Source organism: Peromyscus eremicus, chromosome 17 (genome assembly GCF_949786415.1).
Source record: "Peromyscus eremicus chromosome 17, PerEre_H2_v1, whole genome shotgun sequence".
NCBI lineage: Eukaryota > Metazoa > Chordata > Mammalia > Rodentia > Cricetidae > Peromyscus > Peromyscus eremicus.
The window spans coordinates 10930883-10953089 of NC_081433.1; the positions used below are offsets into that span (position 1 = coordinate 10930883).

Genomic DNA, 22207 nt, shown 5'->3' on the forward strand with positions numbered 1-22207 from the left:
TAATGAGGTTAGTTGTTAGAATTTGTATTTGAGGACTAATAGCTTGTGCAGAATTTCCAAAATCTAGTTTTCAAAGATAATCAGTTATGACAGGAGAACATTGCCAAGTCCTTGAGTCTCATTCACGGTCAGGGAGGTTGGTTGGTAACATCTCTATAAGAAGAAGACATTGACTTTGGATATGTATGGGAGAGGGAGGGGGAAGGGGGCTACCCAAAGAAATTACATGAACCTCATCTGGCCACCAGTCAATCCTGTAAAGTATTATCTGTCAATCCATGACCTCAACTATAAATATAGAATGTGCTGTACCCTCCTGCTCTCGGCCTTCTGGTGTGTTTTTGGTAATTGTACAATGTCTATATCTGTGTACAGTTCAGGCTCATTATATTTCTTTTGGGGGTAGGGTTAGGGAAGGGTCCAGCCTGCCCTTGATTTTCTTATGTAGCTGAGGATAACCTTGAACTTCTGATCCTCACGCTTCACTTTCTTAGTGCTCAGATTGTAGGCATATATCACCATACCTAGTTTTATGTGGTGCCAGGGCTCAAACCCAGGACCGTGTTTATACAAGATAAGCATTGTACCCAACTGAGAGACAGCCCCATCCCATAACAACATCTCTGCCTTTTTATTAAACACAAAAATGAGACTAGTTATTGTGGCTTTGTTGTGCTCGAGGTGACATTCACACCAGGAGTGGAGATGCATGGTCTACACTCTTAGTATAAGAAAGAATATCCATATCCTCCGACTTCACTATGAGAATTAACCCTTCAAGCCAGTTATCCCAGGCCCTAACCTCAGGGCTCCAAGACTATACATGAATGGCTCTTCTACTGAATGGACAGCAACTATTGTCACCAATTCTGTTTGTTTTAAATTATAGTTGCAGGGAGACTTGCTAAACGTCTCAGGCCTTCTTCAAAATTAGTTATGACTAGGCAGCCTTCCCAACACAAGTTATTGAATAGACAGTGGAGAATACAGACTGGAAGCTTTGGATGCCTTCATATTCTCCATGTATCTTACAATAACCATGGAGTGTCCACCCTAAGGTGTCTTTTTCTCCCTGTGTCAAAAACAGCAAAGGAAGGCTAGGAGGTGGAACAAATGTTCCTCATTGCCCCTGACCTTCTGAAACACACCCAAAACCCTACATGGCACTATCAGTAATGCTAAGGTCAGAGGGTAAGAGTACCCCAAAGCTCTGGCTGAACTAACAGGAATGCCAATGGGAAGCCTGTTCCTTCAGTAGACGAACACCACTCCTGGCTTTTTCATCTCCTTTTCTTAATGCACAGTCAGAATCTTCCAGGACAGAGAAAAGAAACTTATGAAAGCACACTGAATTTAATGAAGGAAGTCATTTGCTACCATGAATGACATCATTATCAAACATTTTCATAACTACTCAATGAATATAATACCTTTGGTATGAGCCAGTATTTTCCCTGCCATTGTACACTCATATCTGACCCTTACCTACAAAGATTTGTTACAGAACCTGAACTTAAGCTTGGGTTTACTTGGATGCTATGGAAATCCCTCTGGGCCTGGGAATTTTTCTTAGTGATAATATCATGGTTTAGATCTTGAGCACCCAGAAGGGCATACATGTCAAAAATTTAATCTACAGTGCAGCAGTGTTCCAGGCTTTGAGATGTGACTAGATGGTGTAGGATCTGACCATTCATGGATTCATCCATTCATGGATTCAAGGTTTAATGGGCTCCTGGGAGGCAGTGGAAACTCTAGGAGGGAAGACTTAGCTGGGAGCTACAGAAGCCTCTTCTTAGGGGAAGTATCTCATCCCTGCCTCTTTCCTTGATGCTACAGCCACCATGAAGAGAGCTTCTACCACATACTTCTGCCATGATGCACCCCCTCTCCACAGACCTGTAAGCAACTGGACAAACTGAGCATGGACTAAAAGCATGAGCCAAAATAAACCTTTGATTTTGAACTGTTGTCCTCAGGTGTTTTATCACAGCCACAGAAAGCTGAATGACACAGATAAGGCACACAGAGAACAGCAGTACAGGCCCTTGGTAAGTAGTAACTGCTTTGCTGATGTCAGTACCATGTCTAACGCTAAGGACACAGGGTGAAGGCCCCCTAAACCAGATCTGGGAAAGACAAAGCCAAGGCCTCAAGTTCACATTCTAATGATCCAAGGCTGACCCACGTGAAAAACCACGTGTCCCTGTGTGAGTCCTCTCTGACCACACACTGTAGGCATGGAAACAGTAAGTACCTAATGACCAACTGTTTTCTGTCATCCAACAAGAATGTCTCTTTGGGTGCATCATTTACACACCTAAACATAATGCTTGTTACATTGTTCCTGCAGAGTTCACACTTCTCCCAATATTCTGTCTCTTGGGACATCTTTACAAGGCTGTGGGAAGGCAAATAGAGTAGGTGAGTTTTTATGTGCTTCATCACTGTGTCTACATGTGGATGTCTCCCCAGCTTCCTATGCGTATAGCTGCTTTTATTTACCGAGTTCCATTATATATGAAACATAATGATAAGTAGGAATTATGGAATTAGGATTATATCCAAAATACATGTAAATAAAAAAAGAGAATCCCCCTAGAGGAGGAGTCTACAATCCATCTAAGAATTTGAATCCAGCTCTATGACACCACAATAAGCTTTTCTAAATGCAGCTGTTGAGCTCAACTGGTAAATCTATAATCCATATAATACATAAAATAGCTCTCTCTCTCTCTCTCTCTCTCTCTCTCTCTCTCTCTCTCTCTCTCTCTCTCTTTCTCTCTCATACACACACACATGCTTCATGACCAACTGGAAATGTAAAATCAGTTGTAAGCTATAACTTCTTCTTTGACACATGCAAACAGTTTTATCGTCTACTCAGTCATTATCATGGAGAAGGTCAGAGAGGTACCTTGTACCTTTCATGTGTTGAGGTACCAAGGAGCCTCTGTGATATGAGAGCTGGTGGTTGAAAAGGGACAACAGACCACAAATAACCAGGTAAATGAAATAATGGCCGTTTTGTAAAAGAAGATACCACTGTGCACAATAAAAGATGGCCAGGGTCAAAGGCAAAGACATAAGAAGTAGTTTCAGGGACCAGAAGGATGGACACCATCCATTCAGAGAAAGCTGGTTCTACAATGGAAACAGTATGAACCAGTGACTTTCCTTATTTCCCTCTTTCCAACTAAACAGTGACCTGCATGTGACCTGCACCCAGGGATCTTCTTGGGTCCAGCTTGTAAATTCACCTATACAACAAACCATTCAGTGACATCCTGGTAAGAGGGATCTCAAGCAGCCCTTTCCTCAGACACCCTGCTTTAGAATCCATGGTGGAGAGAAGTCCTATGCTAGCCCCACCCTGCAGAACTGCTCCTTCAGCTGAGGTGACTTTCACAACCTTCTCTCTGTGCTTATCTGTTCTGGCAAGCTTTTAACTCCAAGCATTCCTCTATAACATTTTGGAAGCATCCATGATTGTGGGCTGCCCATCCTACTGCCTGTCCTTTTGAAACAGGAAATAATAAATAAAACTTGTAACAATGGTATGGTGCCATGCCAAGGAAAGCAAGTGGCTTTCAAAGGCTTCTTGGGGTTATTTTGTGGAATCAGACATCTGGTTCTGTCAGAGTTTCCCAAAACAGCATCACTTCCTCCTGTGACTTAATATGCTGGCAGGATGCCAATTTCCCAATTTAAGATAACTAATGGAGTCAGTCCATGGACTTGACTCCCCGTGTCCACATCAATAAATCATCCTCTTTCTACAGGGAGAGCTGCCTTGACATCCACACCATAATGAGGGTATTCCTAGATAAGTGTGGAATCATGGAGGAACTTAGTTCAATAAATCCAACCCTGAAGGGAAGTTGGCCTAGTTACTATACCACCATGACAGCGTGTGTGCTCACAATGACTTTGAACTTCAGTCTCCTCTGGCTCAGGGCTTTCCACAGAGACATGTGTCTGGTAGTCCCTACAAAGATCCCATATGGAACATGAGTCTGCCTGTCTGCTCTTCTACTACCTTTGAGTACACCTACGTGATCAAGGCAGTCCTTTGGGGGAGATATAAAAATACACAATTCAAGTACTTAACTTACAAGTACTGATGTCTAAGTATTGATGCTCAGGGCTATTGCTTATGAGTGTGAATCTAGCAGGCTGACTTCATTTATTCTCAGGCCTTCATGGATGGTGGTGGCATGACACATGCTGTATGTAGCCATACTCATCCTCTGAATAGTGGCATCTGGGCCACTGTGAGCTCACCCTTCTCAGACTCCCAGGGTTCTGTGTGACTTCTCTATTCACACACTGTGTACCCCACCCATCTTGATGGGGACAGTTTTGAATGCCTCTGTGATCAGCTCCTCATAAGCCTGACTAGTTCTTCCTGCTTCTCTACAAATATGATCTGTAGTGATGAACACCTTAAACTCTAGGGATTGGAGCCACGACCTGACTTCTCCCAGATCTGCAGATACACTTCATACCTGGGCATATCATTATATTTTATCTCTGCACACAGATGGCAGCCTCCTTTCTGCTGACCAGTGTCACAGGCACTGACACGACCCTTTCACATCAGGTCTCCTTGTCAGGAGCCACAGTTGTGGACTGACTCAGCACAACCCTAAGTGTTCTTTAGCTACATCTGCGCAGTCACTGGTCATCAGTAAGAGGGATTTCCCATGGGTGGCTGGACCTGTTCCTTGGCACTGTGGCTCTTTGTCCACTTCCAGGTAGGAACTGCTCTTGTTAAACTGTGGTAAGAATTTGTTTACTTCTTATTTAAACAACTAAGGGTGCACAAGGCATCAGGAGTCAGCTTCTTCTTCAGCCTCTGTAGCAGATTCTGTACTGAAAAGTATTTGTGTGTGTGTCTGTGTCTGTGTCTGTGTCTGTGTATGTATGGGGGTGTGTGTCTGTATGTATGTGCATGTATGAGCATGTGCATCTGTGTGTGTATCTGTGTTGATGTGTGTGTGGTGTGTGCATGTATGAGCATGTGCATCTGTGTGTGTGTATCTGTGTGTCAGTGTGTGTGTGTGTGTGTGTGTGTGTGTGTGTGTGTGTGTGTGTGGCTGCATACCTATGCACATATCGAGGAGATATCTAGACTCCTTCCTTAGTCACTTGAGATGAGGTTTCTCACTGAACCTGGAACAAATCTGACAGCCCAGAGTGATCCTTCTGTGTGTCTGCCCTCCAGAGATATGGGGTCACAGGCATGTAGCCATGCCTGGGTTTTAATATGTTCTGGGAATTTGAATTCAGGTCCTCCTTTTTATGCACCAAGCACTCACCCTCTGAGCCATTTCTCCAGTCCAGTGTATAGTTTCTTCAGAGTGGCTAAAATTCCAGGGATGTTCTTACAAAAATTTAAAGGACAATACATTTTTAAGATCATTCTGAGTTCATTATAGGATTTCAAAATAATTTTCTAGAAATTTTCTTTAAAATGTATGTGTCAAATATTAAGGAAACAAAACAGGCCACAGTCAACTGCAGTTCTTGCTGATACCTGATGAAGCTTGTAAATGCTGTCAGAAATCAAGACAAAATCACCTGTCAAGTGAAGCTCTTCCTCCTTCCTGCCTGTGCCAGATGCTGGGTGTATTCAGAGCTCCACAGAGCTCAGCTTGGAAATGAGGAATGGACCATTCTGTACCACCTTTCAGAACACTGTGGAGAATGGATAAATTCCTGTACAAATGTGTACTGTTGGTATGAGCACAGCTGTGTCAAGAACCCCCATGCCTCAGACCCATGGAAATGACAAAGCCATCCCCTGGTCCATGTGCAGATGCTGACAGTATATACAGAAAATATGGACTGCAACTTCCTCCTTCTGGATGTATACCTGCCTCCTCTTTCAACTGTTTACAATAAACCTGTCTCCTCCATTCAGGTGTATAAAACACACACGTTAAGTTCCCAGGCTGCAGCTTGTACACCTCCCTCAGAGCACATGACCTACCCAATCCCAGCTTTTCTGCACACATGTTTGTCCCTCTTTACCCTAGTCAGGGCAAAGCTGTGCAAGTCATGGCAGAACACTCATCCCTGTAAGGTGCAGAGGGACACAAACTGGACACTGGACACTGTTGTCCCTGATATAAAAGAGATTATGAGAAATAGATCCAAGACATGGTGACATCAAGGGAGAATGCCATCTGTCAGGCCAGAGTACAACTGCAGAATGAAGCAGTGTTTCCAGTTCAGGTTTCTTGAAAGTGCTGCTTTGGTTTCCTTTTTTTACTCCTTAAGATTAACTACTTGAATGACTAATTTATATATCTATTACAAATTGGACCAATCTTGACCTTTTCTCTATCTTTATCATCCTGGCCAATGTCTTTATCTACATCAAAATCTTTTGTATATTAATTTTTTTAAAATTTGCAGTCATATAAAAATGTTTGCAAGTAAGTATTCCAGCAGCTCTGGGCTTCAGTCATAATTTGAGATTTGGGGCACTACCACGTCATTCCATGTGTGAAACTTCAGAAAATCCCTTTAAGATCTGGATAAATGTTCAACTTTACTGAAGAAAGAAAAAATAATGATTTAACAAAGCCTTGGACCCAAACAAAGTGAAGAGTTGCATAAATCTGTTTTAAAGGACATACAAATACTCTGTGACTATTTCTAAACACTTCATTGTGTTTACTGAGCTCTGTATTCACTCTGTGATTAGTGTAATCCACCCACATGTGTACATTAATGGATCCAAAACCTGTACATCCATGATGTTTCCCTCTAGTGGGTATTCCTTCCACCTATGGCCTTGTGGTACCAGCTCCTAGGGCATGGCCTCTTGGCTAGCTTAAGACCTGGGGAGCATGTATGCCAGTCCCTTCCCTCTTGAGCTTTTGGATGGTGGAGACCAAATCAGGAGGCATGAAGCAGCATGGGACCAGTTCTCAGCCTTCCAGGACTTTGTGACTAAATTTGCCATATCCTGCATTAGTGAGTTGCTACCCTTAATATAATTCTTTAATAAACAGTTCCTTTATCAGTAATCTATGGGCTTTCTGCATTATTCTGCAAGTGATGCAAACCTAGCACAAAGTGATTACAGGGCTATTGAAAGTAGTTATGATCACTTGTGATCCTTGCTTCAGGGATAAAACTTTGTTTCAGGCATTGGGTTGCATTGTGGGAGCTAGGGATTTCTTAAATCTAATTATGATGTGCTTAAATCTAGGGTTTAATGTGAAATCAATACTATTTTTATTATACAGTCATTGTCACCATCCTGTCTATATTATTGCTATATTTCCCATGTGACAGCATGACCATGTTCTGAGACAATTGTCTATACAAGACTCCCAGGCTTATGCTTCTGCAGGTATTAACAAGGACAGGTGAGGGAGAGGAGGTCAGTTTTCTTGTCAGAAGAACCTACTGAGAGTCCAAGACCAACTGTTAACAATACCCCTTTCTTCTGTTTATGGGACATCTGACTTTCTATGTCATTAAACAGATCCTATTATTCATGATGTCCCAAAACAGGTGGGCAATAGATTGATGCATTCAGAAAGATCCTCAGCAGAGTGTGAGGAGCCAATGTCTCTCCACTGTGCTGATGGTAAAGAGAAACCTGGAATTTCATTATTTACAAGTTGGGAAGATCATACTGCAGAAGCCTTGTCAATGACGACAGTGGTCACACAAGATAACACTCTCCCATCAATACCAGCTCCAGAAATTTAAAGACCAGGGGATCCCCTAAATGCTGTTTAAAAAGTGGAGGTGATATCAAAAGTCTGGGAATGGTTTGTGATTTCCTCACGATTCCACAACTAGTCACTTGAGGTTCACACCCATGGGAATACATAACTGGATGCCCATCGATAAATAGTCACACCAACTGGAGACAGGAAGCAGCCCCAGTATTTGAAAAGCAGTGACATAATCTAAGTCAGGCTCGATGCCTTTCCTAGGACAGTCTTTGAAGACAATATGGGGGCTTAGTCACCAGGCTGGAAGCAATATGCTTGGCAGGTAATGGAAGAGTGGGCATCACTCAGGTGACGGTTTCCTGATCTTCAGTAAAGATGCATGACATGAGATGTGGATGATGAGAAAAGGTACCGAAAAGGTATTCATTGGCAGGAGAACTAACGGGCCACCTAGCCAAATGTGGGCATGTTGTCTTCTATGCTTTACTTTCAGAACACTACTGAAAGATTATCTCCAAAGTTTTTCACAATCTACCTGTGTTCCTCCAAGATGAGGAGCTAGCAAGTGGAGATGAAGACATCCAATAAAGAAAGAAAAGCCATCGAACAGAACATGATGGAGAACATGGAGTTAGAAAAGGGTCACTCATGCAAGTACCCCACATGAAGTACCCCACATGTATGCACGTCCACATCCACAGGGGCTTTGCAAGAGCTCCCAGGGAACCTTCTGACATCGAGATTTTAGAGTGGGATTCACCTAAAGCGATTTATAACCCAGTTAAACCCTGTGGTGTCCATTGTGACTTATTACATGTGTGAATTAGTTAACAACTCTTCCCATTCATTGAGTCATTTCAGCAGCATTATTCACAAACAGGAAATAGTGGCTTTCTCTTACAATTGAGCGTTAACTCCACTTTTGTCTAAAGCTCTTCAATGCTGTAACTGTGATGTCATATACAGAGGAGGGTCTGAAGTGGTTCAACTTCCTGTTAGACATTTGCACTAGCTCAGGATAGCAGGGGTGGGACTGTGACCTTCCCTGTCCCTCATGTGCCTGGCCTTCAAACAGAGGCATCAGCTCTGACAAGCCTTCATGAACTTCCATGATTGAATATGAAATTTTCAAACTTCTCAGGCCCCAGAGTCATCATAAAGCCCCCAACCATCTGATCAATGAAAATCTGGGTTGCCTTAGATAGGTCCAGCATCTTAATTGACCAGCTTCCTTAACTGATAAAAAGCAGCAGGGACCCTTGTCCTTGCCACAGATAACAGCCCCTCACATGCATTTGTGTATGTGCTTCTACAAATAGATGTATATGATTATATACACATATGAACACACACAGAGTGCTGCAGGGATGACTCTGAGGTTAAGTGTGCATACTGCGTATACAGAGGTCTTGGGGTTGGTTCCCAGAACCCATATCAGAGGATGCAGAACTGCCTGTCACTTTGGTTCCAAGGACTCCAACACCCTCTGGCTTCTGCAAGCACTTGCACTTGCATGGTCTACATAAACTCACATGGTCACACATCCATACACAAATAAGCATAATAATTCAATTATAAAAGAGAACGTATGTACAAATATGTATATATACTATATATCAGTCATTCAGGGATTATTATAATTACATCAAATATTCTCTCTAAATATTTCATATGCCCATTTGTTATACATTTCTATATGTGTTTATATGCATATGATTATATATATATATACACACACACACACACACACACACACACACACACACACACACCATAATCAGTCCTTTAAAGAGTACTGGTAATTGTATCAAACATTCTCTCTAAATCTTCCACACACATGTTCATCAGGTTTTGACCATATTCACTATACAAAAATCTGTATTTTTATACCAAGTCTGTCTTGAAATGTTACAAGATGTTTTCTTTTCAGGCCAAGCTGTTTTATTCTTAAAGTAGCATGCCTTCTATACAGATCAGTGTAAAACTATGGCCTCTATTCAAATGCCCAAGTTGCGGCCTCATCAACAAAGGAGATAATTAAAACTGCAAGTCAGTGCACAGGGTTTAGCAAAGATATCCATCACATAAATTCACTGTGCCGCTAGATAGTAGGTGTGCCCTAACGCAATAGCCAAGTTAACGTGTGTAGTTGGCCATGGGCTACTCACTGGTGTAGGTGAGCTGGAAGCCTTGGGCGGTGTCTGACCCATTGGTGTTGAACTCCAGCCTCAGGTGGTTAGAGGTGCTATTCAGCACCAGCCCCATCAAGTCACTTTTTGTGAAGACTCCCAGTGACCGTGAGGAGCTGTCCTTTCCATCGAAGACCTGGTGAAAGGATGCAGAGTCAGTCCGCGATTTTGTTAAGCTGTGTTGTTAGGCAGCGATTTTTCACAAGCCATTCCAAGTTTTAAGGATGCAGCTTCATGCACAACTTCAAACTTAGTTGACAGAAATACAGGTGGATGATGGAGCTAAACAATCTATTTCCTTTCAATTTTACTTTTCCCATTAACACCACAGACAAAAGGTTTCTGGGCCCATTCTTGATCAGATCATTTCCCATTCACTGCCTTGCAGACCAATTTTCATCTTTTTTAAAATGAAATTTCTGTGCGCTTCCTGGTTCTGTTATCCACTGTTAACCTTCTTCTCATCACCTGTTATTTACGGGGTTTCATTGGAAAGGCATTGGGAGCAGCATCAGCCACAGCACAGGCATCTCCCTCTCCTTTCACTTCTCTCTAAGGCACTGAACCACGGCAGTACAGAAACCATCACCATTTGTAGGTCTGGCGTGTGAATGCACAGCAGTAGAAAGGTCCTATCACATGACAGCAGAGCTTGCCATGAAATCCTGTACATGTGATATTGTTTCTGAATGGTGTCAAGTTGAGAGATGTAATCTCTAGGAGAAAGAGACCCAGAGCTTGGCTCAGAACAGATATTTGAGGTGAGGGTTGCAGAACAGAGGTTTAGGGTAAAGAGTGCATTCTCACCTCTGGGGAACCAACCCCACACCCTGGATGGGTACATTATCAGACTACTGCAGAGCCTGTGAAAACACATCCCTCTTCTAACAGCACTTTTTCTGCTGACAGTCTGACTCTGTCTTGGACATTTGATCACACTGAGTGTAGCAGCCTTTCCTTTTCCAGTGTTGGTGGTGTGCTAATTGGGAATGCTGTCCTTTGCCTCCCTCACCAAGAGATAAAATCTTGTGGATAAAGGTCTCAAGGAAAGAAGACTAAAAATGCATTAGATTCTCTTGAGGAGAATTCAGCTTTTCTTAAAGAACCTAAACGTGGTCTCCAGAGACTTCTACAGCTTCTTCTGATATCTGGTCCAGCCCCACTGTTGTCCCCTCTCATAGACCTTTTCTTTCTGAAAAAGTACCATCTAGAGCAGTGGTTCTCAACCTTCCTAAAACTGTGACCCTTTAATACAGTTCCTCATGTTGTGGTGACCCCCAACAGTAAAATTATTTCAATGCTACCTCATTACTGTAACTTTACTGTTGTTATGAATCTTAATGTAAATATTTGATATGCAGGATATCTGATATGCGATCCCTAAAGGGATCTAGACCTATAAGTTGAGAACCACTGATCCAGATGTTTTAATCAAGTTCATTTCTCCACCAATTTTTAGAATGCAAAGGCAGGAAAAACCTCAGGCACAGCAGACAGCAGCAGGTAATAAATTGTATTAAAGGTAAAGAAACACACACAGACACAGACACACAGACACACACACACCCCTACAAAGAGGGAGGGGGTAGAGACAGAGACATAGAGGCACAGAGACAGATACAGAGACACACAGAGAGAGAGACTCTCCACAAACCAGGAAGAAAATCCAGAAATCAAAATCTGTTTCTCTCCAGAGGGCTGTGGTTTTAAATGTTTCTGGTGGTCTGGTACAGGTCTTCTCTCCTGCCCCTTATTTTGCATTGGTCAATTTAGACAAAGAAATGGGAGCTGATGGGTCCCCAGCTTCAGGTGAACATGCTCATGACAATTCTTGAACATATCTGAGCAGTCAGAACCAATGAGCTGGAAGGGGAGCCTGCTGTCAGGAGAAAAGGCTCACCAGATCTGTCCTAGGTCGGGAGAATGAGAAAGAAGGTGGGAATATGTCATCTTTATAATTTATCTGCACTCCCTTTCCTTGTGTGTCTGTCTGTAAAGGATCTGTCTAACTCCTAGTCCGTCATATGTTGCTTGACAGGCTGATCTCACTTACATGTACTCATAAAAATAAAATGCATTCAGAAAAATAATTAAGTTGTTATTTTAGTTCACTGCAATTAAGCATGCAAATACTTGAATTGTCAAATAAAATGCCATCTCCTCACTGAAAGGCTATTTTCATAGGCTATTGTTCTAAGAATAAACTTTACTTCAAAATGTGCCTCTGACAGATGTAAGAAGAGTTCTGACACTCAATAATGGGTTCTATGTCCAAGAGAAAATATCCAGGTCTCTCTGAAAGCCTCTGGGTCCCTCCATATACCAGGCCATTCTCTATCTTATGGGCATGCATGCAGAAGTGTGAGGACAGAGAATAAGTCACACACAGATGAGCCCATTGCTCTATAGTGAGTCCCTGTCTACACAGAGAAGGATGGAGCCCTTGGCCAAACTCTCAGTGGTTCCATAGACAGTAACTCACTCACAGTAGAACAGTCTAGTCAGGAAGCTATTGAAGAGAGTCCTTAAAAATCATGATAAAGACACCTAAGTGTAGCTCTTCACAGTTGATGGTTTCTGATGGGGGAACAGTAAGGAAGGACTCAGTTATCTTTAAGGGGCAGGCCACTGGGAGTTTGGCCATGCTACAGTGAGTACATGAGCAACCCAAATTGGACTTGGTGTATCTTTTTTTCTTTTCTGCAGGGGAGGTCACAAGGGTATGATGGTGATGTTGTTCTATATGCTGTGAATATGTGTTGCTCTGATTGGTTGATAAATAAAGCTGATTAGCCAATGGTAAGGCAGAATAAGGTTAGGTGGGACATTCTAACTAGAGAGAGGGAAAGGAGAAAGAAAGAGAGCAGAGGAGATGCTGCCAGCCACCACCATGAGAAACAAGATGTAAAAGGACTGGTAAGCCACGAGCCACATGGCAAAGTATAGATTTATAGAAATGGGTTAATTTAAGATGTACGAACTAGTTAGGGAGAAGCCAGAGCCATTAGGCCATATCATTTGTAAATAATATAAGCCTCTGTGTGTTTATTTGGGTCTGAGTAGCTGCAGGACCGCGGGGTTGCGGGAGCTGGGCGGAACCAGAGAAAACTTCCAACTACAAGGGTGGGAGGGTAGACCTGGAAGGAATGGGAGGTGACTGATTAGGGTACATTGCATAAAATTCCCAAGTAAGCTATAAAAAAATATTACATTGAAAAAAAAACATAAAAAGTTTGTGTAAATGTCTCCATTCCCAGGACAACAGGTCTTCCAACCATGTTCATGTCACCAGAGCTAAAGCACTGTGCCCAGCTGTGAACATCCTTGAAGGAGTTCTCAGAGAGAGTAAGCATGCAGCTGACCCACAGTAAGTGACTGGGGCTGTGTGATTGCAGAGTGAAAAATGGGGCTCACAGCTGCATTCATTCACAAAGAGAGAAAGATGGGCTATGCTTGTTCTCAGGGTATCCTTGGCCAGGGCCCCTCAGCCACCAGCAACAAACACAAGAGTCGGTATGGCTGTCAGGGGAAGCAGCTTGGGTTCTCCTCTTCCACACTCTATGATGAGGATCTATTCTGCAACACCCCCACACCCAGACTTGGCATTCAATTGGTTCTTAGGCCCTCAGGGATGTACCTCCATAGGTCAAAACACATTATGTGACATCTTGAGTCACAACTGAGAGTTTTCAGTTGAGAAGCTTTCCCAGCATCCAGAGCTGGGCCCTGGAGCTCTTTCCAGGAAACCTGCTTTCTTGCATACGTGCATACATAAAAACTGAATTCTGTCCTTTGTTTACATTGTGTGTGCCTGTGAGTGTGCAAATGAAACCAAAGTCCTTATTGCTGGGCCACAGTGGTATGAAAGATGAGTGTGAGCAGTCTGGGCCACTAGTAAGATGATTTAACTTGAAACAGATTATTTCAATATGAAGTATTTATCATAAAACTCAACAACGTCTAAGAAAAACAATGCAATGGCATTTCAAATGTTGGGCCGTTTCACTGCAATTAAGTGTGGTAAGCAAAACTGTTTTCTTCTTCTTAAAACTTTTTTACTTATTTATTTATAATAAACACGTTTCCAAACGGAAATGATTTCCTTCCTTGTGCCCCAATAATGTTTCCCAGCATACATTTCATTCTGTGTTTCTAATCACCACCACCCCCACTACACACAGAACGCATTTAAATTTCCCCTAAAACTTTATCTAAAAGGCATACTGACTTCTAAATTTGAGGTTATCAAAGAATCTAGAAACTTCCTACTTGCAGCCTCACTTTTGCTTTAGTGAGACTGCATGTTTCCTGGCTTAATTATAGGCCTTCATGCTGTCAGCATGGGACCATGAAAGTCTATTGAAAGGAAAAAAAGTGACACTGTGAAATTATGGCATTGAAAACAGCCCATCTTGGGCATGGGAGGAAGGAAGGCCAGTTAATAGAGAGGAGTCTCTGACCCACAGGACACTCCTTGTGAGGTTGAGTGGAAGCACAGAGGGGCACATTCAGCCCCAGGTGAAGGAATGCCAGCAGGGGGGTGGCCACTCTTTCCTCTGAAGTGACTCTTTTAAACCTTTCATAGCTTAATGTGAGTTGAAGCCACTGCATCTGAGAGGTGCCCTTGCTGTGTTCCTGAGGCTGATTCTGACTTACAAAATCTGGAACTTTAGAAAGAACTAGAGAATATGAGCACAGTGTTCCATTGACATAAATCAGCCTAGTGACCTAGAGAATTGCTTCTTTCTCTGTGGAAGGGGCAGGGAGTAAGCTTTATGGTTTATGCCTTTGTATCTCAAAGCCTTCTTTTTCACTGTCTTGGGGCTGGGTCTCCAATGTCTGCCTCCCTTCCCTAGGTCCTGGAAAGTCTTCAATTTCTTGAAATAGTTACAGAAGGTAAGTGAGCTACTGCAGAAACATTAGCATTAAGGATGTTTCTGCTAGAGCTGGGATCTGAGAAGATAGGACCCGGAATCCTATTGCTCCATGCTGAGACTCCAGCTCATCCAGTGCCTTGTTTATATATAAGGGCTAGGCTCCTTTCATCCCTCTGTGAGTCCTTTCCAATCTAAGTGTAATAACCATGTTTGACAACTAAAAATAACTTGGGAAAAGAGTGGGTGGGGGCTCTGTCAGTTTTAACAACTATTATTATGCATCATACTAACACTGAAACAGCCAGAAAAGTCATTTTCATTGCATGCTCGCAGGAGGAAACCAAGTCTCAAATTAAGTCATCTTCCCATGATACATGGCTTAGTAGAGCTGGTCTACTGTTACAGAGATGATTTCCAAGTCTACACAGTCTACTACATTATAATCTCTCAGATAAATAGGATTAAATAATGTAAATAAAGGTATATTAATATGTCTATGTAAATTGTCACATAGATAAATGGATTGATCAATAGAAGAAAGAGATGATAAACATATACATATATGATAAATAGATAGATGATATATCATTCATAGGTAGACAGGTGATAGATAATAGAACACAGATAAATAGAATACAGATAAACCCACAGGCATATAGATAGAAGATACGGACATACACTAGAGAGACAGATGGTAGATAGATAATAGACATAGAGATAGACACAAGTAGACAGACACACAGACAAATAAATAGATCAAATATAGCTAGTAGATAACAGTTGCCAGGTAGCCTGGTGATGGACTCCCTGGGTTGAAAAGTCTCGGTTACAGTCTACAAAGTATTTTACCTTTAGAGTGTCTCCTTCAAATAGCTGAAAGGTCCGGGCTCTGAGATGGATCCCTTTGCCAGCTTCCGTTTCTATTTTATAGATACACTCATGGTTATTATCATAATTGGATGGGAAATTTGGAGACAGTAATGTTCCTTCATTTCCTTTGACACTTGCTCCACATTCAGCTAAAATAAATGGGACATTAAAAAAGAGGATTCAAAAGTGGAATTATTGGTCAAGGTAGATTAAAAACTCCAACAGAATGACTACCCCACCTCTATCAATGTACACCTGCTTTCCAAGAACTGTCTCAAAAGTAGATTAGTGTTTTACAGCTCAACAGAAAACACATCCCATTCATCTCCTTTCCAGGTTTTTCCTTATTTACAATAACCACATGATTCTTACTACACAGACCCTGCACTCTGCCAGAAAGATGTTTGAGAATAAAATCAGGATGCTCCAAGTACCATGCCTACGTCACCATCCCTCCTTTCTGACTCATCATTTGCCCTGGCCAATTTGTCTGTTTTACTCCTATATTGATGTAATTTTCCTCTGTGTAGGCTGTGTGGCACCAAAGGGGGGAATCTAAAGGCAGACAAAGTCACCAAGTTATCTGGTCACACGGCATAGAGCTCACATTTCATCTGGGGATGGAAGAGCATTAGGTAACAGGGATAGATTTCTCTCCCTTTTCTTAATGGAAGAAAAGGGCCACTGACTTCCAGCACCAAATTTGCATGAAATAAAATACCTTTAATTAAGGTAAAGCTGATAGTAAATGACATCCAACTCTCAAGAAAGCCTGAGGAAACCAAATGAGTATGTGTTCTCATCTATGGTAGTGAAGAATTTCAGTCAAGAACTCACTCAGCTCTAAAATGTTGAGGGGAAAATAATCACTAATCAAAGGAGGGAGCACACTACCACCACAGTCACTGCCACCGCCATCATCATCAAATTATCATCACCATTATCATCATCATCATCATCATCATCATCATCATCATCATCATCTCTGCATGGGCAGTGTGTCTGGGGAGCCCAGGCCTCTGTGGCATCAACTTCCTGGAGCTCGATTAGAAGTAGTTTGTTTTCCTTGTTTTAGTCATGATGGAACAGGATTTCCCTGGCCTCCACACCCTTCACACAATCAGGTGTTTAAGAGAATTTTGTTTGCTTGTTCTGTTTTTCCTTTTCTCCTCCATGATGAACTTGCCAGTTAGAGAATTTTTATAGGCTGTACAGTAACAATCTGAGGTAGGTGCAATTCATCATGCTAAGGTCCTTTAGGCAGCCTCTTTGAAAATTAAGCCTGCCGGGTGGTGGTGGCACATGCCTTTAATTCCAGCACTCCAGAGGAAGAGCCAGGAGGATCTCTGTGAGTTCAAAGCCTGCCTGGTGTACAGATCGAGATCCAGAACAAGCTCCAAAGCTACACAGAGAAATCTTGTCTCAAAAAACCAAAGGGGAAAAAAAGAGAGAGAGGAAAAAAGAAAATTAAGCCTCTTCAGTCTCAAAGATAGACACAACAAATAAAAATGGAAATATGCCAAAGAACCTGAGAGGTCCCCTGAGCCCTGGTGCTTCATCCTGGGGGAAGGGGAGGGAGAAGCACTACAGAAAACAAGGCACATTTAAGAAGCAGCAACTCCAATTTTCTCTCTGTAGAGGACTGTTCCCACTCTCCCTCCCTCTCTGCCTGCCCCCACCCTTATGGGTATTTGTGGGCTGCAGCTTCACAGCTTACAGTGATTGAATAGACTTAGCCAGAACCTACTCCTCTGACCTGCGGGGTCTACCCAGAATGCACCAGAAACATGGAAAGGATAAAGCATCTCTGTCATTCACATTGGGTATGTACGCCCAATATCCAAACAGGACACTGGAAAATTAAGCTTATTAAAATGAATAAATCTTTTGTTAACAGTTAAATTTAAAAAAAATTGTTCCTTGTTATATTGCTGCTTTCAACTACATTTCTGTAAACATAAATGAAAATTATTTTTTTTTTCTGTAATAGTAAAAAAAAAGTACATGAAAGATAAAAAACAAAACAACAACAACAAAAGCAGGCGCCCAGAAAATTGCCGAGTTAACTGACCCAAGTGCTGAAAATTCTTTGAACTTTGTTTAAGGGATCCACGTGACCCTCATCATCATAGCAAATAACTGTTTTCCTTTTTAGGTCTTTTAAAACTCTTTCAATAGATTATTTAATATTTCTCTAAAGTGTCCCTTGATACAAATCACTTCCTTCTTCACAGAGAAACTAATAAAACAGTAATGAAAAAATTGAACTCTTTTTGAGAGTTTTAGAATTCAATACTTAAAATAAAATTAGCTGTGATGTGAGGGGATCGATCGACTCTGGTCTTCCTTCTTCTACACAATGGGGTCAACCTGTGAAGTCAAGGGTCTTCCTACTCTGAGATCTGCTGCAGCATATGACTCCTACAAGGTCAAGTGACAGAACCCACAGACCCACACTGCACAGGTGCAGGCTGGAAGTCTGACACACAAACACTAGCCATGTATAATTTATATGGATTAACAAATATTCAATAATAGAAAGGTTATTTTGTTGGAGATGCTGATTTCTTTAGTGTTTAGTTATATGAAATTTAACCTTTCAATATGCCTGTGTGATGCTTAAAGTGGGGGCAGGCTTAAGCCACTTCAGAGACTTGCCCATCTGCATACTACTGAGGCCACAAAAGTTCATACAGGTCACAGAGGTTTGGAGATGTAATCATTGGGAGAAGATATATGTGCCTGCAGCTATTATGATTTGGTGCAAATTATGGTGGGGCCACTGAGACTGTTGTGAAATGGACAAAACTAATAACTCACTTTCATTTACATAGACACATGCTTTGGAGCAGAGGTATGGAGAACCAGAAGAAGAAAAAAAGAGCCATAAAATAGAAACAACAAGATCTACTTCCTTATTACTCAAAGCAAGCTTAACTTGATATTCAAATAATCTGCTTACCTGTGCCTAGAACAGAGAAAGCCCTCCCCAATGCAACAAGTCCTATATTGACTCAAGATATCTAGGAATTGCATAAAACAGAACTGTTTAATCAGTTCATTATATTAAACCCATTTTTTTCTAATTAATGTTATCATTGGATAAAGCATTAAGAATAGAAATAAAAAATTAGCTATTAATTTTTTTATAAAATTATGACTGAAGTGGTTGGAAAGATGCTCGGTAGTTAAGAATAGTTGCACTTTTGGAGGGGACCAGCAGTTCCCAGAACCCACATTGAGTGGCTCAAAATTGTGGTCAATTCCAGCTCTAGAGAGCTGTCATCCTCTTCTGGCCTCCCAAGACATCTGCACACATATGCTTACATACATATAGACACAAATAAATAAAAATAATCAAAATAAGCCTTTTAAAATTTGTAAACAATCAATTAAAGAAATAGAAAGGAACTAAAGAGTCATGGGGTTAAGATGATGATATCTAAACAGAATGTCAAATGATTGAACACTAAATTTAGTGCTAGAAGAAATGCACAGTCAGTGAAAATCCAGGTAGAATACTTTACTTTATTATGTCTCTCTAAATTATTTGCAACCGTTGGACACTAGAGAATTTTGTCTGAGTCTCTGTATCCTTATAAAAGACCCTTTGTTCAGAAAGTGCTGTTGCATGTGTTTTCTCATTAGAATATACATCTCAAGTTCATTTTAAATATGCCTTCACCATATCCCATATAGTACATATTTCCTAGAGATACTCAACCTGTGATCACTGAGGTGGATTGTAACTTTTGGCCAGGGACAAATAAATTGTATTTTTATAACTTTAATGAAAGGGAGAGGGTGTGTTCATGGACCAAAGGTTCTAGGACCAGGAAGGGTTTAAGGAGGACTGTTATATCCATCTGATGGAGAGTTAGCTCTTAGGGTTCCAGAGAAGAAACTATAGGTCCAAGGGGTGATAACTAATCCAAGCAGATTTCTAACCCATGCCAGCAGCTAAAGAGGATCTGAAAGTGAATTGTGTGTGTGTGTGTGTGTGTGTGTGTGTGTGTGTGTGTGTGTGTGTGTAAGGATCTTCATAGGTGGCCAGTATGTGCTCAAAAAAAAAAAAAAAAAACATGAGAAACCAACTTGAGAGTGTAGGGCAAGCCTCCTCCATTGGAATGCAGGAGACAGATAAGGGTGAAAGTAGAACACTTACTCATTGAGCTCAGTGTAACTAATATCTTTTTTGGTTCAGGTAAAGGCATATTGAATGAGAGCAGTGCAAGGCTGGGCAAGTCTAGCATGGCTGTCACTTTGGGATGGTTCCTTTTGAATAAAATGGGAAGTGACTTAGTAGGTTTCTATAGAGAGGGGATTATGTCAATTCCCAGATTAGAACCAAGGTTTCAGGGGTCAGGGGGGACCCAAGATCTTCAGTGCAGAGATAGCAGAGCCCCCAGAGGCAGAGCTGAATTCTGAGCTGCATGGCTGACAAATTCATAGGAACCAGAAGCCAGTGAGTGTGGACAACTTTGGACACAGAGGTGGTGCTAGGTGTGCCTGATGCCTGTTGGGTTCAATATAGTTTGTGACCCTTTATCAGAGGTGTCTTGCAACCTGTTGTGCTAGAAAGAAATGCAGGAAGTAGCAGGCAATGTGCAAAAGGCTGAGGAAAGGAGAGGCCAATACAAGCCCTTTTCAGGCCCTTCCCAGGGTTGTGGTGTGTAAGAGCCAATGGCATCTGTTGCTTGGCAATCTACAAGCTACGGCATTTCCTGATGAGATTATGCCCTACCTTTAAGATAGAGCCAGCAATACAATACTTATTGCATAGACACAACACTAACTAAATACAGGCAAAGCTCAATAAATTATTTCACATTTAAGACAACACTGTACAATCCTGACTACCAAGAAAAACAGAGTTGTAATGATGAATGGAAAAAAAACAGCATGACAACTGACTGTCACAATCTCTAGACTAGTTGTTTGATTTTATTCAGGTGAATTTTTCCCCCAAACTCAAACTGCAACTGTTAAAATATTTAAATATGGAGAATGCATCCCAGGGAGCTCTGGGAAATCCTCAGAACATCAACAGAACAATGTCCAGATAGTCTTTGAAACTTGAGAGAGGTTTTCAACATGGGATGGGAGTGGGGGAAGATGGGAAAGAGGAGGAAAACATATTTGATGTTGACAGTTTTGTCTACAGTTGAGGCTTGACTCTGTGGCTCATGAGAAGCAAAAGGCCAGCACTGACTGTTGGACTCCAAAGCATCCCTAAGTCTTGCCTAGAATAGATGAAAGTCAGAGCTCTGGAGAAATGTGGCCATATTCTGCTAACTTTCTGGCATTTTCTCCTTCTTCAGTTTCTCTCAGGGATCCCACACCTGCTTCTGTTTTGTGACCTGGGGGCTTGGAATGACTCTTTGATTCACCTCTGTGAACCCAGAAGTCTTGGGGAAAGCATGGTTTATCTCTTACATTGTTTTCTCGTTTTTAGGGTGTCTAGCTGTTTAAAGAACTGGTCGTGAGCAGACTGCTGCTGAGTGTTGTGGCTGAGCGGCAGGTGCCACACTGGGTCTCAGCAATAATGAATGACCAGGTGGTCAGGCTTCACAGAAGTCTTGCACTAAAGCCAGGGTGGCAATGGTAGCTCTCCATTTCCAGTCAATGCCCAAGAGAAGTACAGTACCACTGCTCTGAACTACTGCACTCAGGTCAGTGTGCCCTGAGAACCTCCTTACAAATAACCCAAACGAAAACCTATACTCCACTGCCTAGCAGAGCAACTGCCTGGCTTCTCACCGATGACACTGTTAAATCAACCTCTGATTCCAAACACTGGTGATGCTTTTTTGTTGGAACGCACCATAAACACACCATCAAGGGCCCCAAGGGAAACAAAGGCACTATTCTGGGCTGCCTTTTGTCATTCCAGGGAGTATGGGTCTCAGCAACAGTAGAGTTAGCATTTTCCCTTTCCTCATTAGCTAAGTATTTTTTTTTACACTTACTTTCCCCCTTCATATAGACCCTTGGCACATACTCTGGTCTCCCTTTACCACTCACAGAACCCTCTAATTGACAGAGACATAGTTTATAGATGAGACAAATCAGGCTCTGAAATTGAGGTAGCTCCCCACAGCTCAGGCTATCCCAGTTCCAGCCTCTGCCCTTCCTGGCCAGCCTCCTCTCTGTTTCCTGACCCACTGCCCATGGATGAATGAAATGAAAGCGTGTGGCCACCTACCCACACACCTTGGCAGAGGTGCACTCCACACTCGGCGTCCCCCACCCAGGCACGTAAGCTTGGTTGCACCTTCTAAGCGGTATCCCTGGAAGCAGGTGAAAGCCAGCGTGTCACCCACACCAAAATGGAACCCGATTCTGCGGCTGAAGGCAGGGACTCCAGGGTCATCACAGGGCTCCAGGTCATATTCTGGAAACAAAAAAGACAAGGTGCATAGCAAGCTTTCTCATTGGACTTTCTTTGGACCGCCAGCCCCTTCCCCCAAATAATGACACAGAGACTTATCAATTATGAAAGCTTGGCCATAGCTTAGGCTTGTTCCCAACTAACTCTTACAACTTAAATTAATCAGTTTCTATTAAT

The 22207-nt window shown here is 42.0% G+C and overlaps 1 protein-coding gene across 1 annotated transcript in view; it reads right to left on the minus strand.

Annotated features, from left to right (window-relative positions):
* Positions 1–22207, minus strand: part of Csmd1 (CUB and Sushi multiple domains 1) — a 1274530-nt gene that overhangs the window by 267580 nt on the left and 984743 nt on the right. Inside the window, 3 exon segments of the mRNA XM_059244994.1 lie at positions 9872–10028; positions 15619–15788; positions 21845–22033. Of these exon segments, the coding sequence (XP_059100977.1) occupies positions 9872–10028; positions 15619–15788; positions 21845–22033 (516 nt within the window).